The 21,671-nt window shown below is 43.7% G+C and overlaps 1 protein-coding gene across 9 annotated transcripts in view; it reads right to left on the reverse strand.

The window, feature by feature from the left end:
* The window catches only part of dmd (dystrophin), a 1,595,363-nt gene that overhangs the window by 219,823 nt on the left and 1,353,869 nt on the right, over positions 1–21,671 (reverse strand). For all 9 annotated transcript variants that reach the window (XM_078408877.1, XM_078408870.1, XM_078408878.1 and 6 more), the window contains 3 exons: positions 9,501–9,657; positions 6,941–7,061; positions 3,641–3,909 (listed from right to left, as the gene is read on the reverse strand). In XM_078408877.1, coding sequence (XP_078265003.1) covers positions 3,641–3,909; positions 6,941–7,061; positions 9,501–9,657 — 547 coding nt within the window. The remainder of the gene's footprint in view (positions 1–3,640; positions 3,910–6,940; positions 7,062–9,500; positions 9,658–21,671) is intronic.

A 21,671-nucleotide genomic window follows, 5' to 3' on the forward strand; every position in this document is an offset into this window, starting at 1 on the left:
GAATACAATACAAAGTGCTCATGTAGTTGATGGGAAAGAGCCAATATTCATCAAAATAAATATTTTAGTGAGTTGGTTCACAGAACCAGTGGGTTTTTTTTTAAAGATGGTAAGAACTACACTACCTTATTTTGCACTAAGCATGCTATCTCGGGGACAAGACCACTAGGATAATTAGGTCTCATTTGCGGACAGAGGTTCCTCTTGAGTTGAATACTTAAATTCTGGATAGATAAAATGAATGTGAGATAACTTGAATGTGAGATAAATTGCAAACAGGAGACCATAGACAATTCTTTATTCTTTGTCATGAAATTGTGACTTAATATTTTATTTCTGGAAAGAGACATTGATACTTGACTGAAAAATGGGCAGGTCCAAATGATTTATTATCCTGTCAGTACTCCAGTCAAGCACCAGCATACATTATATGCTCATGAGCATGAGCTTTGGCTTGATTCCATAATGTACTTAGAAATGCTCAGCTAAATTAAGGTCTGTTGAGTAGCCCACTATTGGCTGAAACATCAAGTTTCATTTTACATTCTTTAACTGAACTTTTCTGCAGTTTAATACATTGGTACTGATTACAGAACCAACTGAAACTTATTTTAGTTTAGAAATATAACGTGGAAACAGGCCCTCCAGCCCACCGAAGATAGACGCAGAAAGCTGAAGAAGATCAGCTGAGAAAAGGAATAGGTGACATTTCGGGTTGAGACACTCTTCAGCCCACCGAGTCCACACCAATCACCCGTTAAAACCACTTCTGTTATCCACCTTTCGCATCCACTCCCTACACACAAGGGGCAATTTTACAGAGGTTAATTAACCTGTAAACTGGTACGTCTTTGGAATATGGAAGGAGACCAGAGAACCCAGAGGAAATCCACATGTTCACAGGGAAATGTGCAAATTCTACACACACACAGCGCCTGAAGTCAGGATCGATCCTGGGTCTTTGGCGTTGTGAGACTGCAGCTTGACCGCCTGCACCTCTGATCCACCCATGAGTTACTCTAAGATTGCTGCAACAGCTCATTCAAATGTCTAATTGGCACCAGAACTAGTTCTTAGCAAGGACGTCCTTTTCTCACTTTAAATAAGGATATGGAAATGTTCTCAAAATAAAGTTCTATTCTATCGTATCATAAAAAAGGTCATATTGTAATAAACCATAAACCTCCCACCCATCTCCTGAAGATTTTAACTTAAAATAAATTGAAGTCTGCATTACGATAACTTTTTTCAGAATAAACGATGCCTTGCCATAAAGAGTTTTCCAAACTTGGTTTTATATTAATTGCCAATAATTTTGGAAACAAAGTCTATTTGTTTACATGCCTATTGAGCTTTTTTCTTTTGTTTGCAAAATCTGTTTGCAAAACATGGAATCATATTAGTTGCTTTATCATTTGAGGTTGTGTTCAAAGTCAAGCAACAATCTAACTGATCTCACATTTCCATTCTGTGAGATTCTCCCTCAGTCTCTGACTAATTGCAAGGTGCCTTCTCACGGACTTGATAAATTGATTCTATTTCATTCATTGACTCACTTATTCTCCATTAAAATTGCTATTATGGCACTTGAATATCTGATGGCAACATTGCCTAAATGAGTCTTCTGAAAATCTTATTAAGGACAAACACCTCAATGGCTTGATAGAGTAAAACAGTGCAAGCAGCATTAGTAGTGCCAATTTTACATTGTTCTTACAGACGTTCAATCTAGCTGTTGATGATAATGGCCTTGCTGCTAATGTCATTTGTTTCACAGACTATCATCTGCTCCCTAAATGTAATATGTTTACATTAAACAACCGACAAATGGTGTGCAAAAAAATCTTTCAAGTTGCTGTCACAAGATACATTAAATGAAATAATATTTTGGGAGCTAATGAGCCCAAAAAAGTAATCTTGGGTAATGGTTCATTTCACGCTTGAATAATGATATATTTTAAGGGAATATTAATAATAGATTATGGAGGAAGAAGCAGTAGTTATTTTACAGTGGTCACTCTTGTAATTGGACAGCAGTGAACGGTATAACCATTTCACCCTCCAATGCCATACCCACTGGGGCTCACGAATCTGCTGTTGGGTCACAACTATTCAAGCATTGGCACAGGTAGCACAGTGGTTGAGCTGCTGCCTTCCAGCGCCAAAGACCCGGGTTCGATCCTGATTACGGGTGCCGTCTGTATGGAGTTTGTACATTCTTCCTGTGACCGCTTGGGTTTTCTCTGGGTGCTCCAGTTTCCTTGCACTCTCCAAAGACGTACAGGTTTGTCGGTTCATTAGCTTCTGTAAAATTGTCCCTCTGTGCGTCAGGTAGAACGAGTGTACGGGCGATCGTTGGTTGGCACAGACTCGGTGGGCCGAAAGGCCTGTTTCCACACTGTATCTCTGATCTAAACTAACCCGAAGACGACGTTTGTTAAGGTGTCTGTCGGATGAATAGCAGGACAATAAAAGAACAATGAATCTGCCTGTAGTGGCTCTTTGGTGCTACAACTAGTTGCTGGCATTCCTGAGTCCCGACAAACCCAACCAGCAAGTGTTAAATTTAAATTGGAATCCCCAGTGTCCTGCACAAGCCTTGAACATTATGTTCAGGTGTCCTCACCCCAACAAGAGTGAATTGCAGACACGCCATGTACACAACCCACTGTGGTAATAAAGCAGCTGGTCCATGCTAAGAAACTATCTGTCACGCTGAATCATTCAACAATTTTTAAATCTTGTGCTGACAGCTTTCTACCCATCTCCCACAGGTCAAAATACACCCAAAGAATTAATAGCAATAAAAGATTTAATAGGAACCCGAGGGCTAACATTTTTACACAAAGGTGGTGGATGTATGAAAGGAGCTGCCGGATGAGGTAGTTGATTCGGAGACTATCGCAACGTTTAAGAAACATTTAGATAGGTACTTGGATAGAATAGGTTTAGAGAGATATGGGCCAATTCAGTCTGAAGAAGGGTCTCCACCTGAAATGTCACCCATTCCTTCTATCCAGAGATGCTGCCTGCCCCGCTGAGTTACTCCAGCATTTTGTGTCAAACACAGGCAGGTGGGACTAGTGTAGTTGGGGCATGTTGGGCCGAAGAGCCTGTTTCCACTCTGCATGACTCTATGACCCACTCCTCATGAATCTCCACCAGTTACAGTTACTCACAGAATAGCAAGCCCACAATCTTCTGTCGAGTGTCTCAGTAGACAAGGATCACTGCTGGAAGAGCAACTTTCAGAAAGCAGCCTTTGAAGTCAGATCTTGGAGATGAAAGTAACTGCTCCGCTGTAGCTGCCCTGTGGTCCCCAGCAATCTGAGGGAGTGTTGTTGTGGTACCCACCAAGAATACTTTGATAATGTTGTGGAGGGGTGAAATAATTCCTTTCTCCATTATTTGCCACACCAAACACAACATTTCAATAAAAAGACTGTTATGGAAACTGAGTTTTAATGGCATCACAGACACTCTTTGATCTGACCGCTGTGTGACCTATGTCTGTTTTAGAATGGATTCAGTCAAGCATCGGTTTTGTGACCAATGTGAGATTCAAATATAACTGAGTAATAAACTCAGCATATTCTTTCCAACCATCATTCACACAGCATGCTATTTTGGTGCTATTTACCTTGACTTTTTCTATGTGATCCTGCAACGAGTCTATCAGCAGATCCCCCACAGGTTGCCATGTATCTTTGATAGCTTCAGCCTGTCTCAATTTGAGGTTCAATTCGTCCATTGAATCTTGCAATTCCAGCAGTCTCTTCAAGGCCTCGTCTATACGCTTTTGCCAGTTACCAGAGCAAGCGCTCAGCTTGTCCCATTCCACTCTCACCTCCTCTGCGTACTTCCGCATGACTCTGGCAACATTTTGCACATTCTCTTCAGGTGATTTTTCTGCATGAAGAGGACACAGAGTTCTGTTAAGTTTAGTTTTAGTGCAGAGATGCAGCGTGGAAACAGGCCCTTCAGCACACCTGGTCCACGCCATCCAATGATCACACAAGCACCCTGGTTCTATGTCATCCCAGCTTCGCATTGCACACACCAGGGGCGATTTACAGAAGCCAATTCACCTACAACCCCGCACGTCTTGGGAGGAATGCCTGAACATTCTGGATCAGTCTACCAACAGGGTCCATGTCAAATACTTTACTGGAATCCATGTTGACTGCAACCACTGCCCTACTCGAGTTGATCAAGTTTGTCATCTCCTCAAAAAAAACTCAATCAAGTTCAGAAGACTCAAACCCATGATTATCACCACAAGTGGAAAGTTGAAATAATTTTCCTATTTTGTCCTATTTTCACACCTTACACTTCCTTATCTATGCATCTCCCTCTCCCCTGACAACAGTCTGAAGAAGGGTCTCGACCCGAAACGTCACCCATTCCTTCTCTCCAGATATGCTGCCTGTCCCGCTGAGTTACTCCAGCATTTTGTGAATATCTTCATTTTATTCACTCATTCCAACAAAATCCAAATTCAGTAATTCTTTGAAGCAAGTGCTGAGGCTCAAGCTAAGGAATATGGCCAAACACCACTGAGCTGTAACAGCTTCTTTGTTTGCTATTCTGGGAACTGACCCAGCCAAACGTTCTCTGAAAGTGCAAATGTTCTGAAATCATTCACAGTGACGACGCCGGCAGATAAACTATTGCAAATAAATGACTGAGCCTGACACCGTGACCAAGTTGACCAAATCCTTCTACTATGGGATGCAGCTGCACTGGCCAGAGTGCAGAATTAGATGATTACATTTGTGTATGACTTGCATTCCCAGGCTTGACTATTCCTCGAACTAACAGAGAGGTTGTGGCACCTGGCTGTGAATTTATAGTGAGCAAAATAAAATTAAATGCATTCAAGGCATTTCAGCTTCTTTGTTTTGCTCCACATAACAATGGTGCTGAGTTTCTCTGCCCCTGCTTTTCATGGTTACCTCTGTCCCCATAATTTTGTATTAGCATCGCTTCACATCTGATGTTGACCAAACCAAAAAGGAGCGATTGGAAAACTCTGCCACCAGTTAACACTGCCTTAAGGCCAGTTGTATGACTTTGATTAATTGAAAGATACAACGTTGAAACTGGCCCCTCGGCCCACCAAGTCCACGTTAGTTCTATGTAATCCCACTTTCATTCCCTACACACATTCGGGTCAAACTTACAGAGGCCAGTTAACCTACAAACCCAGGTTGTGGGGGAAACCAGAGCACCTGGAAGAAATGTAGTCACAGGAAGAATGTGCAAACTCCACATAGACAGCTCCCTAGGTCAGGATTGAATCCTTGTCTCCAGCTCAGTGAAGGCAGTGGCACTGCCTCCCTAGGTAAGCACGCACTAGATAGGCCTGCACTGCCTAAGAAATATCTGTCATTGTGCAAAATAATTTTATTTGAACAATAAAGGATGGTTATTCAGCAAAGACATCTTGTCCGGCTGAACTGTTTGAAAAACCCAGGTGGTAGAATGCAAAGGGCAGAGTGATAATTTGTTATCCCCTTAACCTTGTCTGCTTCCCCACAGCATAATACTATCCACAATGACAACATATCAGCGGTTTTATTTACATTTCATTCATAACAGTAGAGGTGTCAGAGTGGGACAATGATTCCTAGATTTCCTGACCACAGAGGAGGTTGAGTCTATGCCGGCTCTCGGAACAATCCTATTCCATCACTTCTTTCTCTGGAACCCATTTTCCTCATATGCCCATTAACATTCACCTATTCTTTTACTATCTGCCTTCTCTGGAAGTAATTTACAGCAGCCAATTCACCGAACAATCATTGCATCTTTGGAATGTGGGAGGAAACCAGAAGCACCGTACGGATATCCTAGTGGTCACAAGCAGGACATACCAGCTCCACACAGACAGCACCAGTGATCAGAATGGAACCCACGTTGTTTGAGTGTGGGAGAGCAGTTGTGCCTGCAATACTGCTATGCCAGCCATGAACGTCAAAAGCAATGAAAGCTCCTCTGAACAACTACTGGATACTGACCCAAGACTGGTATTTTAAACAGCCCTTTCATCCTGCCTCTTTTCGGTCCAAAGTTTTCCACTGCATTGTTCTCCATTTGTAGTTTTACTTATTCTCTCAATCTGCAACGTGTTTTGAACTTTCAAATGTTGCTATTCACTCTGTGTATAATAGTGCCTTTTTTGGTATCACTATCAAACTTGGTTTACTGGGCATTCTCTGTTCATTTATGGACATGCTCATTATTCTCAGCACCAACACCAGTGCTCACACAGCTCCACTAGCCACAGTTTTCAACACCCAATCATTACTGTTGGTTTCCTGATGCACCATCATTTCTACAGCAGAAAAAGTAAACTACTTTTCAACTAGAGTTAGTAAGCTCTCGTGAGAGGCTTTATCAAATTTGCCTGAAAATCCAGATACATAATTTCCAAAGACTTTTCCTCTAAAATTACCATAGTTTCCTCTTCAGAAATGTAGATCCATGCCAGTTTTTCCCACTGTTCAGTTGCCCTAAACTGTGGATTCACATAATCACTCAGCCACAAATGTTACGCTAACTAGTCACAAAGCCCTTAGTTTCTTTCCTTACTTTTCCTAAACCTTGTAAAAAATACCTTCAACCATTTCCAATGGCATTGAAATCTATCACACCTCACTAATTTTACTGAACATTTAAAAAAAATCATTTTGATGGAATCAGTTAATAGAAATATACTGATAGTGATCTGTGCAAAATCCTTCTTTAAATGATGCTGGAGCAGGAAGTCAATCAAATTATTTAAACTGTATTTAGGTGCAGGAAGCACTGAGCTTTATCAAAAGATCTGCGATGGAGTAAAACTGTTCCTAAACGATAATTACCAATTAAATCTAAACAAATATATAACATTGATCACATTCCCATGAAGCAATCACGATAGGGTTTCTAAAATTACCTTTTGGTGCAGATAAATGACTTTCAGGTCCTCGAATTGACTGTTCAGCCAAGAACAATTGGACTGTGTCCAATGCACTCATGATCACTGGTTCCTTTGCCTTCAGCTCCCGCTTGAAAGTCTAGGATGAGGAAAGTGCATTAGAGCTTCACTTCTACATTCAGTTACAACGGGCAGTGAAACTATAAGGTCAACAAAAAAACCTGAAAATAGCCACTGCAAATGTACCCCAATGATTTGATAAACCTCCTGCAAAATGTGCCCTCTTCTATACTTCTGTCAAAAATATTCAACTGAGCCTTTCTGAGTTCCACTTTCTTTCCGTGATAGCGGTAAACTGACCCTTTGATGCAGATCGATTTAAGTCTCACTTGTGATTCTCAATCTTCTTCCCCCCTGCTGCACAGATCATGATTGTTCATTTCAACTCCAAACAGTTTTCACTTCCTTCCCCCCATCTCATGCACAACATGCTACATCCAAAAGAAGCAAGCAGAACACCATGAGAAGGTATGGGCTACCCTGAGCCATATTTTATTCCCAACGAGAAAGTGTCTCTAAGTTCCTTGTAGACTGAGGTATTTTACTTGGTACCTTGTAGAAGGTGGATACCACAGGCCTCATCTGCCTGTTTAACTCCTCTCCACACCCACCGTTGGTTCCATTGAATGGCAGGAACATAACAAGATGGCGGACACTGCAACATTCATTCAGTGCTGGTGACCAGGTTCAAAATTTAACCTCCTTAACACAAGATCCACCTTTACCACCTTATTACCACCAGGATCAAGCTCAGATATGTGCAAGAAGGAACTGCAGATACTGGTTTAAACCAAAGATAGACACAAAAAGCTGGCGTAACTCAGCGGGACAGGCAGCATCTCTGGAGAGAAGGAATGGGTGATGTTTCGGGTCGAGACCCTTCTTCGGACTCCAGTATCCTGAGATGCTGCCTGACCTGCTGAGTTACTCCAGCATTTTGTGTAGGCCTGTTGACATTCACTGTCTATGCCAGTGTATGAAGAATGGCCACTTGCATTAAGCACCAGTAGGTGGTGATGCAGAACTGTACCCTAGTGAGGTGAGCAAACGTGGGATTTACAGTCATATCTAATTCCAAAAATTATACAACCCTGTCCTGACCTTGCCGATGTACTTCATGCCCAACTTCTGAGCAGATTTTATTGTGCAGTCCAGGACTACAAAATAGGCTCAAAAGCTAGATGTAGTATCATTAATTAGGCTAATGGGACTTTGGCTCTTGTTTTCTGCCCTTGCGTCTCATTCCTGACTCTGAAGCTACGCTTCTCATTTCATTATTATGTACAGCAGGTAATGCCCAGAGGGAACATTATTCAAACTATTCAATTCTTAGTGCATGAGACACTGAGGTCCCAAACAGTTTGACTGTATTAAGCACGAGGGAGACTAGATGTAGTCAAAAAGAATATGTATGGCAATACATAAAAGTTCTTTTCTCTTTTCATTTTTTTCCAAATTTGTTTAGTTTAGTTTAAAGATACAGCGCGGAAACAGGCTCTTCGGGCCACCGAGCCTGCCAGTGATTCTCACACACTAACACCATCCTACACACACTAAGGACAATTTACAAATTTACCAAGCCAATTAGCCTATAAACCTATACGTCTTTGGAGTGTGGGAGGAAACCGGAGCACCCGGGGAAAACCCACGCAGATAATGGGGAGAATGGACAAACTCCATACAGACAGGATCAAACCTGGGTCTCTGGCGCTGGAAGGCTGTAACTCCACCACTGTGTCGCCCTTTGTCTTTACGAAAATTGGACACCATTTCCAAACATACACCACAATGTGGTATGAGGCTACCTTCTCTATGGAGATTTCCACCCTTTAATGGCAGTATCAGATCACACCTCCATTCTCTAGATTTAGGCTGCCTTTATATGATAATTTATATGATAACAACATAATTAAATGAGTTGGGTAAAGCCACTTTATGTCACAGGTACAGTTGCAATGTGAATACATGCATGGCCAGCATTTTCTTACATTGCTTTACCAGCAAAGATCAACAAAGCTCACAGTTTGCATTACGAAGCAGCAGCTTCCTATTAGAATTATGTTGGATTTCCACCTCTAACCCCATTCTTAAAAGTCTTAAGCAAGGAAACGAGAAGCAGAAAATACTGTTGCTGTCACATGATTGCAAAAAGATTCTGAGAATGGAACCATGCAACCCAACAAAAATGTGTGTTCTATTTTAGGTTGATATGCTCTTCCCAGGGTTGCTCCAGAGGTGTCCGATGTTTAAACAGGATACAAATATGCTTCTCATCACCTTGCAGCAACCATTTTACATTCTTATTTGTAATACTGCAGTGAATCATTTTGCATTAAGCTGGAAAACTGCACACACTTGTCAGTGAACAAATAATGATCTATCCAAGGCCATGCACAATACAAAGAACATAAAGGCGATAATTGGTCACCAAAAGCACCCAGGATCTGCAAGCATTCATGACATTTGGAATACACTTTCTGACTTCGGTTTGAAGCAATAAACATCGAGTTTCACTTACTCGGTGGACATCATTCTGTTGATGCACTGTGGGAACGTCACCGCCAATAGGCATTTGTCTCCTCAGTTCATCATTCTTCAGATTCATCCATGTCACCAAGTCTTGGAGGGAAATCTGCAACCGTTTCCACTGCTCAGCATTTGTTTCCAGGCAGGCTCTGTAATGGAGGAACAAACACCTTGGCATTGTCTTCGCCAGCACAACAAAACAATTGTTGGTATTGTGCAGTACGGCTACACTTAATCATTGAAACCAATTGGGTGATTTTTAAATAGTTCACAGGAGGTTTCTAATGTGTTTTCAATACCATACATTGAAACAAAAGAACGCCATTGAATCTCCCCCTTTCCCAGCTTTCATCCCCTTTACAATCAGTCTGAAGAAGGGTCTCGATCCAAAACGTCAGCTGCCCATAGTCTCCAGAGAAGTTGCCTGACCCGCTGAGTTACTGCAACATTTTATATCCTTTTGTGTATGAGCCAGCATCTACAATTCTTTGTTTCTACCATTGAATCTCTCCCACCACACAATTCAAACACTGCCCATGTATTTTGTATGGTCAATTGAAATTTTCCCTGGAAAACCTGTGACTAAGTAGACAGTACAATTAGAGGGCGTAGCAATCTGTTAATTATGTATTTTTATTATTTTTACAATTGACTATGATGAATATTTTTGGCATCTGATGAACAGTCCTTTACAAATAAAGCAATATAACGTGGTTGTTAGAGCAGCACCTACAATGTTTGCTCATTGTGTGTGCCATCTGTAGTTGAATAGGACAGCTTTACTCCAAGCCTTCACTTCTACCTCACCAGGTGGGTGAAGACTACAGGAACCACAACATGATCTCCCCTCGTGATCTTATACCCCTCTACAAGATCTCCTCTCTGCACTCCAAGGGATAAAGTCCTAGCCTGCTCAACCTTTTCCTATAGTCCAGGGCCTTAAGTCTTTGCAATATGGAGAGAGCTCTAGGGGCTAGTGGAATCAAGGGATATGGGGAGAAGGCAGGCACAGGTTACTGATTGCAGATGATCAGCCATGATCACAATGAATGGCGGTGCTGGCTCGAAGGGCCTAATGGCCTCCTCCTGCACCTGTTTCTATATCCTCATAAATCTTCTCTGCATTCTTTCTAGTTTAATGATAAAATGAGAAAATGGGGGAAAAAAATCATCAAAATATCTCATGGTACGGTACTGGTAATTCACAAAATAAATCTTGCCGCAATATTTTTGTCCAGCCAATTTTTGGAGATGGAGAGCATGCTATTCTTTAGCAGCACAATGAACAGTAATTTGTGGGACCAGTCGTGATGACGTCCATGCAGGAGGTGCTGTTCACAAAACATTCTGGACCAATGAAGCAGTAAATTGCAGCAGCCAGACTGCCAAGAGCTTCCAGTTGCCATTAATTATCTGAAAGCAATATGAAAATCAAATTGTGTAAAATAATTACATATCTAACAATGGACCATCCATATTTGATGAAGAAAAGATGACAAGTTTGGGATCTGGCATGAGCAGTTCAAACTAATCTCATTTTTCTTGAATCAGATGGACATTGGATGACCTGCTATTGTGAGTTTAATGTGTGGGTTATGGAGGATTTCTATTTGTTTAAGGACCTTGACTGAACTCTGCTAAATTCAGACCTGCTGCAAATGTGAAAATTCCACCGATACTGATCTATTTTCTCTGATATTCCTCAAATGCAGCAAGATAATATCGGGACCTTGGAAACTTCCTAGATTCATTTCTTACGTAACGGCTAACTATACTACCTTCCTTATTGGTATTCACGCTCTTTTGCACTGCAACTTTCAGTGACTTGTGGACAAGAACACCAGGGGCAGCACAGTGGCTGTGGCACTGCCTCAGAGTGCAGAGACCTAGGTTCAATCCTGACCTTGGGCACTGTATGGAGTTTGCCTGTTCTCCATGGCCATGTGGTTTCCTCTCAAATCCCAAAGATGTGAGGTTTTTAATAGGCTTTAGTAAGTGGGTTAGTAACAGAATCTGGGATGCATTAATAACCTGGGGCGAATAAAAAACAGGATTTATGTAAGATTAGTCATAAAATCATAAGGCATATGAACAGAATTAGGCCATTCAGCCCATCGAGTCTGTTTCACCATTCGATCATGGCTAATCTATATCTTAACATTCTCCTGCCTTCTCCGCATAACCTTTGATGCCTTTGCTAATCACGAACCTATCGATCTCCTCTTTAACAATACCCACTGACTTGGCCTGTGGCAAAGAATTCCACAAATTCAACAACCTCTGGTTAAATAAATGTCTCCTCGTCTCCATTCCAAAGTACATCCTTATATTCTGTGGCAGTGCCCTCAGGTCCAAGACTCTCCCACTATTAGAAACATCCTCTCCACATCCACTCTATCTAGGGTGTTCATTATTCAGTCGCTTTCAATGAGATCCCCCCATCTCATCCTTCTAATTCTGTGTACCTAATCCACAGACTAAATGAGAAACGCATTCAAAGATGGACGGAGACAGTGGAATCAATTGATTTCACACACTCTAGCCGTCAGGCGTGGCAGACCATGAACAAGCTGATGGGCAGGTCGACAACTCCGGCACAGTGTCCCATCACTGCACATTCCACCGCGTCGCTATTGCTGAGCAACGGCCGTTTCCCCACCAGAACAACATCGCGAGAGTCCAGGAGCTGCACAAGGCCCCGAGCTGCGACTCCAACCTATCCTACGATTTCATGTTACAAGAAATGGAGCAGGCCATCCGACGGCTGAGAACCGGTGAGGCACCAGGCACCGACGGCATCACCCGGAATACATAAAGAACCAAGGTAAGAAGGCAACCGGCTGGCTATGCTCTTCCTCTCCACGTGTTTCCGCTGCTTGAAGCTGCCAAAGATCTGGCGCCGTGCCAAGGTGATCGCTCTGCCAAAGCCAAAGAAGCCCAGTGATGACCCCAAGGGATACTGACCCATCTCACTGCTGTGTGTCCCATATAAGCTCCTGAAACGTCTCCTTCACACACGTCTCAACCCAGTGAACGATCCCCAGCTGCCCAGAGAACAGGCTGGTTTCCGAAGCGGTAGGTCAACGATGGACCAGGTAACCCTCCTGTGCCAAGACATAGAGGACAGCTTCCAGGCAGGGGAGAAGGCTGGCGCTGTCTTCTTGGACCTCACCGGTGCGTACGATACTGTCTGGCTGCGTGGACTACATATGAAGTTTCTGGAAACCATCCCAGACAAGCACATGGTGAGCTTCATCATGGAGATGCTGAGCAGCCGCAGCTACCGGCTACACACCAGCAGGGTGAGGAAACTCCAGAACGGTGTCCCACAGGGCTCTGTGCTGGCACCAATGCTGTTCACCATCTACATCCATGACCTGCCTGCAACCCAGTCAAAGAGGTATGGCTATGCTGATGACCTGGCCATTCTACTCAGTAAGCCATCCTGGGAAGCAGCAGAAGAGGGCCTCTCTGAAGACATGAACATCCTGTCTTCATATTTGAGGAACTGGCGTCTTAAGCTCAGCACGGGTAAGACACCATCCTCAATGTTCTATCTTAACAACAGGGAAGCGATTCGCGATATGAACGTCATGGTGGATAACGCCCGGTTACAGTCCCAGCCCGCCCCCACGTACCTCGGAGTGAAGCTCGACACAACGCTGTCATTCAAACAACACCTGGAAGGTGCCACGGTAAAGATAAGCGCCCGTGCCACGCTGATACACCGCCTAGCCGGCACCACATGGGGAGCCACGACAAAGACACTGCGCATGTCCACAGTGGCCCTGGTGTTCTCAGCTGCCAAGTACTGTGCCCCGGTCTGGTGCCGTAGCCCTCATGCTAAGAAGCTGGATGTTGCCCTCAACAGCGCCCTACGGACTGTCTCCGGGTGCCTACGAGCTACCCCCGTAAACCAACTGCCCGTCCTTGCCGGCATCGCCCCGGCCAACATCAGACGAGAAGCAGCCACGCTGGCCCTTTCACGAAAGGCACAGACTAGTGATTTCCACCTTCTCCATCAGATGGTCACAGAGACACCACGACATGTGCGCCTCAAGTCACGGCGCCCCTTTGCCATGCAAGCCCACGAGCTGCTCTGTACAACACCGGTCGACACTTCCAAGGCCACCTGGGTCAAGACGAGATGGAGAGACCAGTGGAAGTCAGCGGAACCATCTAGACTACACCGCTACATTGGTGAACCCATGGACATCCCTGGCCAGGACCTGCCCCGAAAGCAGTGGATGACCCTCAACCGCTTGAGGACAGGCGTCGGACGCAATGGAGTAGCGATGAAGAAGTGGGGTCTCGTGGACAGTGCCTCCTGCGAGTGTGGGGACCCAACACAGACAGTGGAGCACATCGTCACCATTTGCCCCAAATACCGCCCACCGAATGGTGAACGAGGTCTGATTGACCTGGACGATGACACATTGGCCTGGCTCGCCTCAACGGAGCTGCAGGTCTAAAAGACGTACGACAGAAGAAGAAGAATCCTTCTAAACTACACTGGGCACAGGCCCAGAGCCATCAAATACTTCTCATACGTTAACCCAATCATTTTAATTTAGTTTTATTTATTGTCAAGTGTACCGAGTTACAGTGAAAAGGATTTTTGTTGCATGTTATCCATTCAGCGGAAAGACAGTACATGATTACAATTGAGCTGTCCACAGTGTACAGATTCAGGATAAATGGAATAGCATTCAGTGCAAGATAACGTGCAATAACGTCTGATTTAAGATAGTCCGAGGGTTTCCATTGAGGTAGATGGGAGATCAGGACCACTCTCTAATCGGTGAGAGGATGGTTCATCCCTGGATCATTCTCGTAAACATCCTCTGGACTTTCTCCAATGCCAGTCATGCATCCTCAGATATGGGGCCCAAAACTGCTCATAAAATTCCAAATGTGGTCAGACCAGCACCTTATAGAGCCTCAGGATTACTTCCTTGCTGTTATATTAAGATCATCTCTAAATGAATGCTAAAATTGGACTTGCTTTCCTAATCCTTACTGATCAAAAAATGTGTATTTGAGATGACCGATCAGCATGCTGATGGGCTGGAGTGTCTGTTCCTACGCTGTTTGACTCTCATAACTTTACTGCTCCTGATTGCTCTTCAATGAACCTTAATCATTTACACACCACCTTGATTCCAGGTGGGTCAATATCTGCAATGCAGCCAAGGTTCAAGGTCACACACGCAGAGCAAACCTTTGATGAGTCACATGTAGGGGGGCTAATCTCCACGTATATCAAGGACAAAAGGAAGTAGTCTTCCATATAAAAGAAGACATGCTGCTTCACAAATTCTGCCATCATCCAGTTTGGCAGCGGTGCTGTTGAGCTGTCAGTGTAGGATGCTTTATAGACCAAGTCCACTCAAAATTTCTCAAAACGCCCATCAATGGCCATTTAAATTAGACATCAGTGTTTTGCCATGAATCAAAGCTGTTAAACCAAGTAACTTTTCTCTTGTTTCAATAATTCAACTGGATCACTTTATAAGTAAGCATGTGTGCAAGACAAAAAATAAGCTGACATCTTTATTGATAACCCATGAATAATCCTCTGTCCACTTCTGGCTCCCGAAGGCGCTAAGAATATTACTGCGCTCTGATAATGCCAGTTTTTGTTCAAGATGAATCTTTCTGTCAATACATTTGCTTTCTGAACAGAGTTTTTGTCACCCACAGAGACTTGTTCAGTCTGACACAAACAGAAAACAGTTGCTTAGTCCACAAATGAATAACTCCCCAAGAATCTTCAGCAATCGCCTGAGAATGGATGCGCCTCACAATGATCACCAGGCATCTTTACCTTGTAACAGAAATAAATCTACCCTTTTCATCTACTGTTCAGGTTGCAACTAACTAGAATTATTTTGTCAAAGCACTACTCTTAATGAAATTATTGAAACGCAAACTAGACCGGTGGCTGGATTGAACTACAGACATTACAAGGAAATACGCTGGCTCCGTACAAGTTGGAAGTGCATCTTGGTAAATGGTGTGAGGGTCAAGCAGCATCTGTGGAGGGAAATGGATAGCCAACGTTTCAGGACAAGACAATTCATCTGGATGCTGAGTTCCTCCAGCTGCTCTACTCTTTTGCCAGAGATTTCAGCATCTGCAGTCTCTTGTGCCTCCTCAATACGTCTTCTGTGTAGGAAGGAACTGCAGATGCTGGTTTGAACTGAAGACAGACACTAAATGCTGGAGTAGCTCAGCGGGACAGGCAGCATCTCTGGAGAAACGGAATAGGTGACGTTTCAGGTCGAGACCCTTCTTTAGACTGAGAGATGCTGACTCTCACTTTGAAGAAGGGTCTCAGCCAGAAAAAGCACCTATTCCTTTTCTCCAGAGATGTGGCCTGACCCGCTGCGTTACACCAGCAGTTTGTGTCTATCTTCGCTGTACACCAGCAGATGATTACAGCATCTGTAAACCTTCCTGTACATAATTACCCCTGGGTGTGTGCTCACGGACATCAGTGAAGCTAAGAAACGTTTACCGGTGATGGTCCATCAGCTGAATGATTGACCTTGACCCATGGATAACATTGAGCAGCTGCTGAGTAAGAGGCTGGAAGCACTCTGGAGCTTGTGTGGCCACCCCAAGAAATGGATGAATAAAAGCAGCAAACAAGTGCCCCACTCACACCAATAACAAAGTGTTCATCTTGTAAATTCAATGTTGCTGCAGCATACCTAGTTCTTGCGCACTGGAGACACACAACTGAAACCTATGTGTCGGAAGGAACTGCTATCTGCTTAAACCGAAGATGGACACAAAAAGCTGGAGTAGCTCAGTGGGTCAGACAGCTGTCTAACCCGCTGAGTAACTCCAGCTTTTTGTGCATAACTGGAAATTACAATGTTTCACTGCTGGAAATATTAGTATTCACATTTACAATTCTAAGTACTGACAGCAGCAGAAAACTGCTTGCCAAGTAATTACTTAATCTGATCAATACAAGAACAGCTAATAGGTTTTTTACCTGTCAGTTAAAATGTGCATGAATCTAAACTGAAAAAAAAAGTCAGCTATCCCCACCCACTGACATGTGGATTCAGGTATTTATGGGGCATAATACCTGGAGAAAATTCACCCATTCTGTGGGACCAAGGTGACATCAGTCTGAGAAAGAGTGCTTCCCCCCACTCTCCCACTTGCCACAAACAAGCAACTAATCCCATTTCACCTCCAACAAGAGATCGATGTCCTTCAAACTTCAAGCAGTGGATTTGCCACCAGGTGCTTCAAGCGATGAGCGCAGAAAAGCACTTCTATGAACATTGCTGCAATCTCATAAATGGAGCCAGCACGTAGCAGGAAATCCCACTGAAGTTTAGACAGAACAACCGTTTTACATCAGTGATAGAAACAAAACCTATAAATATTGTATGCTCACTTTATAAAATGGGAAAGCAGTTTGTGTCTGCCGTCAAAATCATTTGTTTGTGTTTTTACAACAGTCTGTGTTATTTATTAGTATACAAGCTGGGTTAAGGCATCCAGAGATGAAATAAATGAAATTTATGAGAAACTATTCCAGCAATGATTGCTGGCTTGCCTGACTGACAGACACTTGTAAAAAAAAAGCTGTCTTCAGAGAACTTGAAATCCTATTACAAGTCAGTATATTGGATTTATTTAAATGAGAGATTGATAACATCTGGATAAAGAAATGGAATCATCTGTGGATGCAGCACCATGTCTGATACTATGTCAAAGCAATCATCACATTGTGGGAAGACTAGGTTTTATTTTATTACTTTCCATAAAAAAAGAAAGTAAAAAAAAAAATACTACTGTAAAAATCCCTTATCAAGCCAATGTGGAACATTAAAATCAAGAATACCCAGTTCATGTAACAAATCCAGACTTGGTTGACGATATATTTTGCAGGCTTTCTGCACTAAAGGTAAATTGACACACTGGAATCTGAGCATGCTGATTGTATCCGATGTCCGCATTTAGTTGCTTTCTGGAAACTCAATTAAGTGCTGGCAGACCTTGCCGATGGGAAAGGTCCCACTTTAGAACCCTGGCTTGTGCTGGGTTAGAAAAAGTTCATCTCATCCAAGGAGAACGAAAAGGAACAAAGAACAGGATTCCAAAGCTTTAGCCAAATGAATGTAAAATAAAGGAGAAATCAGTTGTACAAATGGTTGCAGCACAGAAGGACCCCAGCGGGCCCAGCTCACCCCACTTCCCTGCAGACTGCCCATAGCCCTGAATATGTTTTCAGTTCAGATACTAAACCAACTCTGGCTGGAATGTTAGAATTGAATCTGCCTCCTCCACAAACCCCAGCCACACTCTGTGAAAAATATATTTTCTTCACGTCACTTTTGATGACTTTGCAAATCACCTTCATAACGCATCTGCTTACTTCATAACCACTCTGCCAATGGAAGCGATTTCTCGCTCTCTCCTTTGCCCACACCTTTCCTCATTTTAAATACTCCAAGAGATCCCCTTGCAACCTCCTCTGTTTTAAGGGGATCAGTCACAGATTCTCCTGTCCAGTCACATGATCTAAAGTCACTCTTTCCCGGAATCATAGCCTCAGAATTAAAAGACGTTCCTTTCGGAAGGAGATGGGGAGGAATTTCTTTAATCAGAGGGTGGTGAATCTGTGGAATTTATTGCCACAGGAGGCTGTGGAGGCCATGTCAATGGATATTTTTAAGACAGAGATAGGTAGATTCTTGATTAGTATGGGCATCAGGGGTTATGGGAAGAAGGCAGGAGTATGGGGTTGAGAGGGAAAGTTAAATCAGCCATGCTTGAATGGCGGAGTGGTAGACTTTAGTTTAGCTTAGATTTTAGTTTAGGGTTGGCCGAAACCAGCGATCCCCGCACATTAACACTATCCTACACCCACTAGGGACAATTTTACATTTACTAAGCCAATTAACCTACATACCTGTACGTCTTTGGAGTGTGGGAGGAAACTGAAGATCTCGGAGAAAACCCACGCAGGTCACGGGGAGAAGGTACAAACTCCATACAGACAGCACCCGTAGTCGGGATCAAACTCGGGTCTCCGGCGCTACGAGCGCTGTAAGGCAGCAATCTACCGCTGCACCATGTGCCAAATAGCCTAATTCTGCTCCTATCACTTATTAACACGAAGTTATGAATCACATTGGTAGATGTCTTCTACACCCATTCCACAACCTTCACTGCATTCCTAGAGCGTGTCACTATTCATGCTGCTCGATTCCCTTGTATTCCATGGCTTGCCGTCCTGATGACAAGCCCATTATGTAGCATCAATTCAAACATCTTTTAGAAATATACTGCTGACACTTCAACCGCATTTTCCATGCTGGATCTGATGCTTCATCAAAGAGCTCTAACGAGTACAACACAATAGACAATAGACAATAGACAATAGACAATAGACAATAGACAATAGGTGCAGGAGTAGGCCATTCAGCCCTTCGAGCCAGCACCGCCATTCAATGCGATCATGGCTGATCACTCTCAATCAGTACCCCGTTCCTGCCTTCTCCCCATACCCCCTCACTCCGCTATCCTTAAGAGCTCTATCCAGCTCTCTCTTGAAAGCATCCAACGAACTGGCCTCCACTGCCCTCTGAGGCAGAGAATTCCACACCTTCACCACTCTCTGACTGAAAAAGTTCTTCCTCATCTCCGTTCTAAATGGCCTACCCCTTATTCTCAAACTGTGGCCCCTTGTTCTGGACTCCCCCAACATTGGGAACATGTTATCTGCCTCTAATGTGTCCAATCCCCTAATTATCTTATATGTTTCAATAAGATCCCCCCTCATCCTTCTAAATTCCAGTGTATACAAGCCCAATCGCTCCAGCCTTTCAACATACGACAGTCCCGCCATTCCGGGAACACCTTTAGACTTTAGAGATACAACATGGAAACAGGTCCTTCGGCCCATGGAGTTTATGCTCAATATACGCAGCTAGTTTGACAGCACTTAAAGATAGAGAAGCAACAGTTCCAGTCAATCACCTCTCGACAGAACATGACAGGAAGGAGAGAAAGTAGATGAGAGCTTGGCAGACATGAAGGTTAGAGATGGCAGCAAGTGGTAGAGCAGGGCACCTGCTGGCTCCGTCCATGTGATAGAGCAGGGCACCTGCTGGCTCCGTCCATGTGAGGAGCATGGATTCAGGTTGGATCCCTTAAGGGAAGAGTGTGTACCAGGTGCGAATTAGCACTTTTGTGCACGGAAAAGTGGTGGGAAACAGAACCAAGCAGCTTCAAGCAAACAATTCCCACAGCACCTTACAGACAGTTTGGTTTCTGTTGCCAGCCAGAATCAATTTAGATCAGAACAGTTTTGTTAATATCTACACACAGAGGCAGGCACAGGGGATGATTACTAATGCAAATTACAGGCCACAAATTATTTTTATCCTTATTTTCATAAAAGGGAAGGCCATACCACACTGAAAGGCTTCACACCATTGCAGGCATCATTAACACTCTAGTGCAAAGCTATTCAGTGATAAACACACAAAATGACAGCAGATTGCTAACACCAGGTTAACCCAAGGAGTGACTCAGTTTCAGTTTAGTTTATTGCCACGTGTACCGAGGTACAGTGAAAAACTTTTGTTGCGCGCTAACCAGTCAGCGGAAGGACAAAACAAGATTATAATCGATCCATTTACAGTGTATAGATACATGATAAGGGAATAAGTGCAAGGTGTTGCCAGCAAAATCCGATCAAGGATAGTCCGAGGGTCATCACAGAGATAGATAGTAGTTCAGCACTGTTCTATGGTTGTGGTAGGATGATTCAGTTACCTGATAACAGCTGGGAAGAAACTGTCCCCGAATCTGGAGGTGTGCGTTTTCACTCTTCTATATCTTTTGCCTGATGGGAGAGGGGTGAAGAGGGGGTGGACAGGGTGCAACACGTCCTTGATTATGCTGCTGGTCTTGCCGAGGCAGCGTGAGGTATAAATGGAGTCAATGGAAGGGAGGTTGGTTTGTGTGATGGTCTGGGCTGCGCCCACAATGCGCTGCAATTTCTTGCAGTCTTGGATGGAGCTGTTCCCAAACCAAGCTGTGATGCATCCTGATAAAATGCTTTTGATTGTGCATCTGTAGAAGTTGGTGAGAGTTGTAGGGGACATACCAAACTCAGTGCACAAACAAAGAGACTAAAATCAATGGTTAATATTTCCCTGAATACCATGCCTTTAATCCATGATCGCTTGCTGTATATGTTCAACAGATAAATCAATTTATCTGTTCATTAAAAGGCCTGTCCCACTTAGGCGATTTTAAGGCGACTGCCGGTGGCTAGGCTGTCGCCGACAGTTCGCCGGGGTGTCGCGGGCATGATCGTGAGGAGTCTTCAAAGAATCGTAGTGGATCTCGGCGCGTCACTGAGAAATTAACCGGATTGAAATTTCTCGGCAACAGCTGGCTTGTAGCCAGGTATCGTTGCTTATTGCGGGCGCTGTCTGTTGCACGCTGTCCCCAGGTGTGGTAGGTTGTTGCAGCTGGCTTGTAGCCAGGTATCGTTGCTTATTGCGGGCGCTGTCTGTTGCACGCTGTCCCCAGGTGTGGTAGGTTGTTGCAGCTGGCTTGTAGCCAGGTATCGTTGCTTATTGCGGGCGCTGTCTGTTGCATGCTGTCCCCCGGTGTGGTAGGTTGTTGCAGCTGGCTTGTAGCCAGGTATCGTTGCTTATTGTGGGCGCTGTCTGTCGCATGCTGTCCCCAGGTGTGGTAGGTTGTCGCAGATGCATTTAGAAGCACGTAATATTAAATTAAGTAAAGTCATTTGAAGATACCATTAAATACTTGTGTTTAACCAATTTATTTACCGTCAGGACATTTGACAGGTAGATTAGAGGCGACAGTTTGATGGTCAGGTAAGCGTGGGAATTTCGCGATGTTTATGGCCATCAGCGATTACTTTTAAAGTAGGCTCCCAACCCAGATTTGTAACCCAGAAACTAGATATGCATCTCCCGTACATTTTCAAAGAATGCCAACACTCGCACAAAAATCCATTTAACCACGTTTAAAATTAAATTTCTTAATACTGCTATTAGTAAACTGGAAGTCAATCTTGGTGAAGCTTGGTTTTCAAGTAACCCAGGCAAGTTGTTATATTTCAAAACTCTCAAGTAATTACAGACTTGTC

This window comes from Rhinoraja longicauda, chromosome 12 (genome assembly GCF_053455715.1).
Source record: "Rhinoraja longicauda isolate Sanriku21f chromosome 12, sRhiLon1.1, whole genome shotgun sequence".
Classification (NCBI taxonomy): Eukaryota; Metazoa; Chordata; class Chondrichthyes; order Rajiformes; family Arhynchobatidae; genus Rhinoraja; species Rhinoraja longicauda.